At 48.9% G+C, this 11,231-nt stretch overlaps 1 protein-coding gene across 1 annotated transcript in view; it reads left to right on the forward strand.

Annotated features, from left to right (window-relative positions):
* The window catches only part of ptprt (protein tyrosine phosphatase receptor type T), a 268,021-nt gene that overhangs the window by 132,759 nt on the left and 124,031 nt on the right, over positions 1-11,231 (forward strand). The window contains exon 7 of the mRNA XM_066663982.1: positions 3,236-3,529. Coding sequence (XP_066520079.1) covers positions 3,236-3,529 — 294 coding nt within the window. The remainder of the gene's footprint in view (positions 1-3,235; positions 3,530-11,231) is intronic.

Genomic DNA, 11,231 nt, shown 5'->3' on the forward strand with positions numbered 1-11,231 from the left:
TGCGGGACAGAGCAGGACAGTGTGGGACAGAGCGGGATAGTGTGGGACAGAGCGGGACAGTTTGGGACAGTGTAGGACAGTGCGGGACAGAGCAGGACAGTGTGGGACAGAGCGGGACAATGTGCGACAGAGCAGGACAGTGTGGGACAGAGCGGGACAGTGTGGGACAGTGTGGGACAGAGCGGGACAAAGCGGGACAGTGTGGGACAGAGCGGGACAGAGCGGGACAAAGCGGGACAGTGTGGGACAGAGCGGGACAAAGCGGGACAGAGCGGGACAGTGTGGGACAGAGCGGGACAGTGTAGGACAGAGCTGGACAGTGTGGGACAGAGCGGGACAGTGTGGGACAGAGCGGGGCAGTGTGGGACAGAGCGGGACAGTGTGGGACAGAGCCGGACAGTGTGGGACAGAGCCGGACAGAGCCGGACAGTGTGGGACAGAGCGGGACAGTGTGGGACAGAGCGGGACAGTGTGGGACAGACCTGGACAGTGTGGGACAAGTCTTAAAGTCTACAATTGTGGGAAATGGAGAGCAGCAACATCCTGAGGAAACATCCTCAGAATTTTATATATTATTTAATTAATTCTTGAATGTCAATTTTAAGTCAGTGAGATACATAGAGCCCTGAGTCATTCGGATTTGAGTCTGAGACAAGTCAGGTGTCATTTAGGTGTGAATATTTGTTGAGGTGTGTCTCTGAGATGTGAGGACAGAGCGGGACAGAGCAGGACAGTTTGGGACAGTGTAGGACAGTGCGGGACAGAGCAGGACAATGTGCGACAGAGCAGGACAGTGTGGGACAGAGCGGGACAGTGTGGGACAGAGCGGGACAATGTGCGACAGAGCAGGACAGTGTGGGACAGAGCGGGACAGTGTGGGACAGTGTGGGACAGAGCAGGACAAAGCGGGACAGAGCCGGACAGAGCCGGACAGTGTGGGACAGAGCGGGACAGTGTGGGACAGAGCGGGACAGTGTGGGACAGAGCCGGACAGTGTGGGACAGAGCCGGACAGAGCGGGACAGTGTGGGACAGAGCGGGATAGTGTGGGACAGAGCCGGACAGTGTGGGACAGAGCGGGACAGTGTGGGACAAAGTGGGACAGTGTGGGACAGTGTGGGACAGAGCGGGACAGTGTGGGACAGTGTGGAATCCTGCATTTCATGAGTTTACATTTAAACTGGAGAAATTATCTGGAGAAAACAACCTTCTCAACTATACTGCCTGAACAGAGAACTACTATTTCCTGAGAGTGTGTGTGTGTGGGTGTGTGTGTCTGTGGGTATGTGTGTGTGTCTGTGGGTAAGTGTGTGTGTGTGTGAGTGAGAGAGAGAGAGAGAGAGAGAGAGAGAGGTTTTAGGGTGGATTTTACACCACACTGGAGTCAGCAATCATTCATTAGTCCAACGTCCTTCAGGCTCCACCAGAGAGAGAGTGGGGGAAGGGGGGAACTTCTGGAATATAAAGTGAGAGTTAGAGAGAGAGAGAGAGAGAGAGAGAGAGAGAGAGAGAGAGAGAGAGGCAGGAAAAGAAAGGACATCACCTATAGAACGTAACACTGTGGAGCAGCTGCACATGAGCATACAGTCACCATGCTCAGTGCCAAGGGAGGCCTAGAGTAGTGTAAAGACCTGAAGTGGAACAGTGGAACGGTGTTCTCTGGAGAGTTGGAGCTCCATCCAGACTTATCAGGGGTGTGTCTGGAGTAAACAAGGGAGAGTGGAATATGAGGTACATAGGGCTGGGGTCCTGCAGGATTTGTTTGTTTGTTTGTTTTCTGGAGCCTGTGTGTGGTGTGTGTGAGGTAGATGGAAGCCAGTGAAGCTGCACCTCTGTACATTCATGTGTTCATTAGTTTATCAGGTGACGAGTGGAATGTAACGCGAGATAAAATAAGACAAGTCATTGTTGACCCTGAAGGAAACAGCCACCTCACTGTTACTGTGACTCAGTAATAAATCAGCATTTCTCCAGTGTAACTTTTACTCATCTTAACACTGTAGTAACTTCAGGATTTATTTTTATTACTTATTAACACACCACACTCCTCACAGACAGTCACCCGGAGGAAACCCACACAGACACAGGGAGAACACACCACACTCCTCACAGACAGTCACCCGGAGGAAACCCACACAGACACAGGGAGAACACACCACACTCCTCACAGACAGTCACCCGGAGGAAACCCACGCAGACACAGGGAGAACACACCACACTCCTCACAGACAGTCACCCGGAGGAAACCCATGCAGACACAGGGAGAACACACCACACTCCTCACAGACAGTCACCCGGAGCGGGACTAGAACCCACAACCTCCAGGACCATGGAGCTGTTTGACACAGACACCACCTGTTGTGCCACCATCATTTTATTGATTTTTTCATTTATAAATGTATATATTTCTATAAATATTTTGGTTACACTTCATTCATTATCATTTTATTATTAATTTGTAATTAACTTTAATGATAGTCTTAACATTGGTTATTATATTTAACTTTAAATTTATTTTTACATGGTTATCATGATTTTTTATTGTGGTTTCACTTGTTCATTCATGCATTTTTATTTATTTGTTTTTTTAATTCTGAATGATTTTGATGCATTTTACACCATTTTCCCTTTTATTTGCATTAGTATTCTTTCATTCGTTTATTCTTTTATTATTTTAGTCTTAAACACTTTGAAACACTTTGAGGTGCATTAATGTATTTAAGGTGCTTTACTAATGAAGATTACTCCTGTTATTAATATGTTATTGAATGTACTGTGTACACTTGTGTAGTATCAGTAAGTGCTGCACTAATAAAGGAGAGTAAAACTGTCTCTAAATAATTCCCTAGAGCCACAGTGATCCCAGGGTTCAGCCTGATGCAGAATGAAGTGACCGTGTTGCAGCCGGTAAAATATAAAACAAACCCTGTGTGTGTGAGTTTGTTAGTGTGTGTTTTGGGGTATTAACTGTGGTCACCGCTCATCCTCCATTTGAACACTTTGGGTCGGTTCTGACTGCCGCACACCAGGAACTCCCCACAGACCTGAGCTCTGGAGACTGTCCAAAATATTACAACCATCTCAGTGTGGCCCTTTTACCCTTACACTGACCATTTCAACTGCTCCAACATCAGCTTCAAGAACCAACCCTTCACTCACTGCTCCTCCTCGACAGTTAACCTGGCAGTGGTTTTAATCTTGTGGCTGATTGTTTTCTTTTCTGGTCTCTTCCCCAGCTCCTCCGACTCCAATCGCTCCTCCCGAGCTGCTGGCCGTGGGCGCCACCTACCTGTGGATCAAACCCAACGCCAACTCCATCATCGGGGATGGCCCCATCATCCTGAAGGAGGTGGAGTACCGCACCACGACAGGGAACTGGGCCGAGACGCACATTGTGGACGCTCCCACCTACAAACTGTGGCACCTGGACCCGGACGTGGAGTACGAGATCAAGGTCCTGCTCACTCGCCCCGGAGAGGGAGGAACGGGACCCCCGGGACCACCCCTCATCACCCGCACCAAATGTGCCGGTACGTACCTGCTCGGGTACCACGCGGGCTTAAATGTTGAGGGGCTGCACCCTTCTGTATGTTATGTGTATCTGTGTATGCATATAGTAACACCCACATGGTAACACCTTAGCAACACCATAACAACTACCTTGGTCACCTTAATAACTATATTAAATACTATATCAAACATCACAGCAACCACCTTGGACACTTTTGTTCCAAGGTTGTTATTGTGGTTCCCACCTGGGATACCCTAGTAACCGTCTGCACATTAGCAGCCAATCAACACCATAGCAACCAAGTTTTATAGCATATACCATAGCAACCACCTTGGGTGCCTTAGTAAGCACCGATAATAGTGTACCAAACATCATAGCATCCGCCTAGGACAGTTTAAGAACCACCTGGATACCATAGCAACCACTACAGCAATCACCTGTGATACCCTAGTAACCATCTGGGACCATAGCAGCCACTGACCAACACCATAGCAAGTACCAGGGTTATTTTAGCACCCATTAAATATTGTAGCAAGCATCTTGGACACCTCAATAACACAGCAACCACCTGAGATACCCTAGTGACCAGCTCGGACCATATCACTATCACTTAACCACACCCTAGAAACAGCCTGGGAACCACTTTAAATACCGCAACACCCTTCATAGCAACCACATGCAATACTTAAGTAGCCCTCTGACATGCCATAGGAACTACCCTAAAAAGTACCTGGTATACCATTGGAACCACAAAAACACCTCAATAACACCACAGCACCCATTTAACAACACCCTAGCAACCACCTGAAAAACCATAGCAACAGTCACTGGAACCAAATGCAATTAACTAGCATCCACCTGGAAATTTTAATGCAATGACCTGGGTCATATTTGCAACCACTTAAATAATGTAGCACCTATTATAACAACAAAATATAGGACCACTGTAATAACCAGGAGCTTTGATCCAGTGTTAATCTGAATTGTGACAGACACTGTTTTAAACTCAGTGTCTTGCCTAGAAACCACCTGTGACATCTTGTAGCCATCTCACATGCAACTACCCTAGCAACTACTTGGGATACCATTGTAACTACAAAGAAACATCGTAATAATACCTTACCACCCGTTTAGCAACACCTTAGCAGCCACTTAACATACCATAGCCACCTGGGAAACTGTAACTATCGTCCTAGACACTGCCTTGAATACCATAGCAATAGTAAAGAAACACTATCGTAAAAACCACCATAGCAACCATTGTATATACAATCAAAGACACCATAGTAACCACCTGGAACACTTTAGCATCCACTTGGGTTTTAGTTGGAAGCGACGATGACTGCCTCAGTGTTTATGTCAAACCCAGATGTCTCTCAGCGCTGGGGGCTTAATGCTTATGTGATTTTAAATGGGGGCTCAGTGAAACGTCTGTCTCTCAGACATCTCAGTACCACAGAGAGACAGGTGTCGTTATGTCCACACACTGCACAGAGTCTCTCACAGACAGAGCACAGACACAGGGGACACGAGACAGGTCAAGGACACCACACAGCAGAGAGAGAGAGAGAGAGAGAGAGAGAGAGAGAGAGAGAGAGAAATAAGGGGGGAGAGAGAGAGAGAGAGAGAGAGAGAGAGAGAGACGTTCAACACACCTTTAATTCAAAATTATTTACAAATAAAAACAGTAACCAAGTTCAAAAGACTCAATTAACTGAAATCAAAGAAAATAGAAATTAAATAAATAAATAAAACCATCCAGTCACAGATTCAATATGAAACCATCCAGTCCATCGGGTTCACAGAGCAAGCCCCCAGCCCCCCACACAGCAAAGAAACAGTCCACATTATCAGTCACAGAGTAGTAGCTGAACTCTACAGTGAGCCTCTTTAAAATCAAACCCCTGACCATCATGACGGGGTCAGTACCCCCAGTTCCTTTCATTCTATTTTTTCTGGTGCACCAGATGGCCAGTTTCGCAGCACCGTATAGAAAATTTAAAATCACTACTGTATTCTTATTTGACGCCGAGTACTCAGGACCATAAAAGAAAAGACAATCAGTAAAAGAGCCTAAAAATTTCATGCCCCACTCTTTAACCACACCCAGGATGGGCTGTAGCCGGGCACACAGCAAGAACAAGTGGGACAAGGTCTCGGTCTCACCGCAGAAAGGACAACCGTCCCCAAGTGCGGGATCAATCCGTGCCACGTGTCTGTTTGTGGCTATAATCCCATGTACAATCCTCCACTGGAGGTCACCCACCCTCTTCTCGATGGGTCGTTTGTACAGGGACCGCCAGCTACGTTTAGGGGAAGCAGTAGTCGGAACAACCTCGGCCCACCCAGACTCCTTCACGTCCCTCAGGCTGCGGAGATGGATTGTTTTGACACAGGCCTGGTACAGGGTCCGCTTGTGTAAAACACTGAAAATCCCAAGAGCAGGGGTGTCTAAAGACAGGAGTGTCCCCTGCCCCTCTTGCCATTCCTCCCAGTCCATGTCCATCATCAGCTCAGGGAACGTGACCTGCTGGCTCAGATGTTGTTGTTCCACCGGGGTGGCGTCCAGGTACTCACAGGCAGCAGCAGAGAGGTCAGCCCTCAGCCGGTCCAGCAGCTGCTGAGCTAACCGCACCGACCTCAGACCGACCATTTCAGCCAACCGCTCCGCAGGCACCCAGTCTCCACCCCTCCGCAGGTCACGAACCTTAGCAAGTCCACTTTCCAGCAGGGCAGTCCTCAAAGCTCCTGAGACGAGCTGTAACGATGGAAAATAGGCGTTGTGAAACAGTGGCTCCTCGAAGATCCACGCTGAAGGCTCCGTGGAATTGTCCCTTGAAAAAGAGAACAGGCACCATGCCTCCAGCGCTGCTGTATAAAATGGAGTCAGCCCCGTCAAATCCACTCCTTCCAGCAGAAGGGAGAACAAGTGTCGGTCCAGCCCCAGACCACCAGCGCGCAGCAATAGAGCACAGGCCACGACTTTCCAGCCCCGCTCTCCTCCATACAGCAATCGCTGCACAGCCTGTAGACGCAAGGTTGCGATTCTGGACCGGATGTCGATAAGTCCCTGTCCCCCCTCCTGCACAGGCAGAGACAGGACCGCTGCTCTGAGCCAGTGTTGTCCCGACCAGAAGAAGTTCACAAGCATTTTCTGGATGTCGTTGATCAGTTGTCTGGGTGGGTTGAGAACAGTGAACCTGTGCCACAAAGCTGATGCAACGAGGTTGTTCACGACCAGCACTCGACCCCTGTACGATAACTGGGGGAGCATCCAGGACCATGAAGACAACCTGGCACGAACTTTCTCCACAACACCTTCCCAGTTCATTGCTATTGCTGCGTCAGTGCCCATCCAAACCCCTAAAAACTTAATGCCGTGCCTGCTCCACCGAATCCCCCCCGGGAGTGATGGCAACATACTGTTGTGAGAGCCACACCACAAAGCCTCAGTTTTGTCCCAGTTAAGTTTGGCAGAGGTGGCCTTACTGTAAACATTTAAAGTGTCTTGCAGGGATATAACATCCTGGTCATTTTGAACTATTACCGTTATATCGTCTGCATAGGCAGAGACTTTATATAAAACGTTCATAATATTTAAACCTGAGAGTCTCTTTCTAATTAAAATCAGAAGGGGTTCCACTGCAAGTGCGTAGAGCTGCCCAGACAAAGGACAGCCCTGCCGTATCCCCCTACTGACAGGCACAGGAATACTCAAACCCCCTCCCGCCTTAATCAGACACGAGGCCCCTGAGTAGAGCAGTTTTACCCAAGACATAAAAACATCACCAAAACCAAAAGCATGTAAAACTGTAAAAAGATAATCGTGATCTACACGATCAAATGCTTTTTCCTGGTCCAGGGATAAAAAGCCAAACTCTACATGAAACATTTTTGCATAGTCATATAAGTCTCTGATTAAAAACAGATTGTCATAGATGCAGCGTCGAGGCACACAGTAAGACTGGTCCTCATGAACAATCGTACTTAAAACACCTTTGAGTCTGTTTGCAATACAGCGGGAGAGTATTTTGTAGTCAGCACATAGCAGTGAAACGGGTCTCCAGTTTTTTAAAAAGCAGAGGTCTCCCTTCTTCGGGAGGAGGGATAAAACAGCGCGCTGACAGCTACTTGGGAGCACCCCAGCATTGAGGCCGGCCATCAGAACCTCGTACAAATCCCTCCCGAGGATCCCCCAGAAAGCCTTGTAGAAGTCCACCGGCAGACCGTCGATTCCAGGCGCTCTCCCAGATGACAGCTGAGTGACAGCAGCGGTGAGCTCTCCAAACGTCAAAGTCGTATCCAGGTCCTGCTTGTGGTGCTCATCAAGTTGAGGGAGATCCTCGAGCAGGGTCGCGGAGCACTGCTGGTCCCGAGCACCTGCCGTGTACAGTTCGGTATAAAAATCCACAGCCAGTCTCTTCACCTCCACTGGGTCTGCCGTGATGGTTCCGTCTGCTTTACGGACAGACACCAAAGACTTGTGTGGATGAGAAGACTTCTCCAGATTAAAAAAGAAGGCAGTAGGAGCATCCATGTCCCGCACCGACATGAACCTGGACCGCACCAGAGCTCCCTTTGCCTTCTCCTTTAAAATGTCACTCAGTTCCTGGAACTTCGCTGAGAGATCCGTCCGTAGATCCAGTGAATTCTGTAAAATCAGGCTGTTATGTATTGTAGAGATATCCTGTTCCAGTTTACTCACTGCCGCCCTCAGTTTGGAGGTGGAATAAGCGGTGAAGTCCTGACAAAAGTTTTTAATTTGGGCCTTCCCCACTTCCCACCATTGCAGAAGGTTCACATAGTCACCTTTTTTACTGACCCACTCTCCCCAAAACAGTTTAAAATGATCACAAAAAGATTTGTCTGCTAAAAGTGTCTTATTAAAATACCACATTGGGCTGCCATAGGTCTGAGGAGCAACAGAAAAGACCACAGTACATAAATGATGATCAGAGAAAGAGGTGGGCTGAATGGTGGACTGACCGATCATATTCCGAGCACCATCAGAAACATAAAAACGGTCCAAACGGGCCGCATACACACCCCCTTCAAAAACCCTGACCCAGGAGTACTGTCTGACAGAAGGGTGTTTTTCCCTCCAAACATCAACCAAATTAAACGCAGATAAAACCGTGGCCAAAGTCTGAGCGGACTGAGGATGAGGCTCTTCACCGTTTCTGTCATTAACAAAGTCCAGAGTGCAGTTCCAATCCCCTCCCAACACAACAGTGCCGTCTAAAGGTAGGGACTGCAGTAACTGCTCCAGCCTCACAAACAGCTCACCTCTTTCTGCACCTCCGTTTGGGGCATACACATTAATAAAAATAAAAACATGATCACTGAGTCTGGCTTTAACCATGAGAAGTCGTCCAGCTACTACTTCCTCTACAGACAGTACGCTCACTCTAGTGGACTGAGAAAAAAGAATCGCAACCCCTGCGCTAACGTTCGAACCATGGCTCAGAAAACATTCCCCTTTCCACCACAGGCCCAACTCAGAGGCTGAGGCGGCATCACTATGAGTTTCTTGTAAGAAACAAACATTTAATTTCTTAAGAGAAAAAAATTCATAAAAGAGGGCTTGTTTATCTTTGTCTCTAAAACCATTAACGTTTAGAGAGCCCACCCTTAGAAAACCCATAATGATAGAAAAGAGAGAAAGACAGTAACAGAGCAGGAAACAAGCAGAAAGATTAAGAGAGACCTTCTTCCTACGTGTTCCGTGTTTAGACATTTTTACGACCGGTACGAGACGCACCAGACTTAGCACCTTTAACTTTCCTGATCGCAGTGACGAGTTTTTTTAAACGGAAACGCTTTTGTTTTGAGAGAATGTCGTAACTAGAAGTCTTTTGTGCCATTAAAACCGAACACACAAACTTGTCCAGGTCAGGGAAAAAATCCTTGACCTCAACAGGTCTGCCCTTAGTAACATCTAAAAACGAGTTTATCTGCTCCACAGAGTACAACGTATCACTTCCAGACTGACTCCCTCCAAAATCAGACACTTCAGACATTCTGTCCTCCTCCATAGCTTCCTCCATAGCCTCCTCCGTAGCCTCCTCCATAGCCTCCTCCTGAGACAAAGCTGAACCAGACTGAGATTCACTGATACCTTCTGGTACCAGCACCTGAAAACTACAACCTGCAGTACTCGGTCCAGCCTCTTCAGAGTCACCGCTCACCTGAGTTCCTACATTACCGCTCACTTGAGCTCCTATACCTCCGCTCACCCGAGCTCCTACATCACTGCTCACTTGAGCTCCTACACCTCCACTCACCTGAGCTCCTACATTACTGCTCACTTGAGCTCCTACACCTCCGCTCACCTGAGTATTAACACCTCCGCTCACCTTAGCTCCTACACCTCCACTCACCTTAGCTCCTACATCTCCGCTCACCTTAGCTCCTACACCTCCGCTCACCTTAGCTCCTACACCTCCGCTCACCTTAGCTCCTACACCTCCGCTCACCTTAGCTCCTACACCTCCGCTCACCTGAGCTCCTACATCACTGCTCACTTGAGCTCCTGCACCTCCGCTCACCTTAGCTCCTGCACCTCCGCTCACCTTAGCTCCTGCACCTCCGCTCACCTTAGCTCCTGCACCTCCGCTCACCTGAGTATTAACACCTCCGCTCACCTTAGCTCCAACACCTTTGCTCACCTTAGCTCCTACACCTTCGCTCACCTCAGCTCCTACACCTCCGCTCACCTTAGCTCCAACACCTCTGCTCACCTTAGCTCCTACACCCCCTCTCACCTTAGCTCCTACACCTCCGCTCACCTTAGCTCCTACACCTCCGCTCACCTTAGCTCCTACACCTCCGCTCACCTGAACACCAGACTCAGTGCCTACATCCACACCACAAACAATCTCCATATTCACCTGATCAATAAACTCACCCCCTGTGACTACAGCACCTCTCACCCCCACGTTCTCCTGAGAATCAGCTCCACTCCCCAAGTGATCACTAATCTGAACCACCCCTGAATCCATACCACCACCAGGTCCCAAACTCACCTCCTCACTAGTCTTAACAACAACATCTACCCCATCACCAACTACCTCTACCTCCTGAGCACCAGCCACCACTTCACTACCTACCTCACTAATAATGGTGGTAGGCCCTTCACCCTCCTGCCCAGCTGTGGGCTGCTCAGCCTGAACCTGACCATCCCCACTAGCTTCAACACTGCCCTCCAACCGCTCACTCACCTCCTGTCCACGACCTGCCTCCGGAGCTAGAGTCCCCGACGAGCCCTCTCCAGCATCCACAGGAGCGTCACTCACAGCACCCTTCTCCAGAACCACACTCGTCTCAGCTGCAGTAGAGGCCTGGTCCTCCTGCGCGGCCCTCTGTTCGTTTAAAGGGCAGTCGAACCGCTTATGCCTACTGCTCCCGCACTGAAAACATTTCAGACTGTCGGTGGTCGCGTACACGGTGTACGAGTCATTATCGTGAATCACACGGAACACGGCGTCGAGTGATTTGTCTGGGCTGTTCAAGAACATAAACACCTGCCTCCTGAAAGACATGACGTGTTTCAGTGCCTCGTTCTTACAGCCCAGAGGAATCATCTTCATTTCACTCGCGAACTTCCCAAAGCGGCTCAGTTCTAGTTTGAGTGACTCATTAGAAACGAAGGGTGGGACGTTGGAGATGGTGACCCTCGACGCCGGCGTGAACAAAGGAGACACCGACACAAAACTCTCCAT

Source organism: Hoplias malabaricus, chromosome 3 (assembly GCF_029633855.1).
Source record: "Hoplias malabaricus isolate fHopMal1 chromosome 3, fHopMal1.hap1, whole genome shotgun sequence".
NCBI classification, from domain to species: Eukaryota; Metazoa; Chordata; class Actinopteri; order Characiformes; family Erythrinidae; genus Hoplias; species Hoplias malabaricus.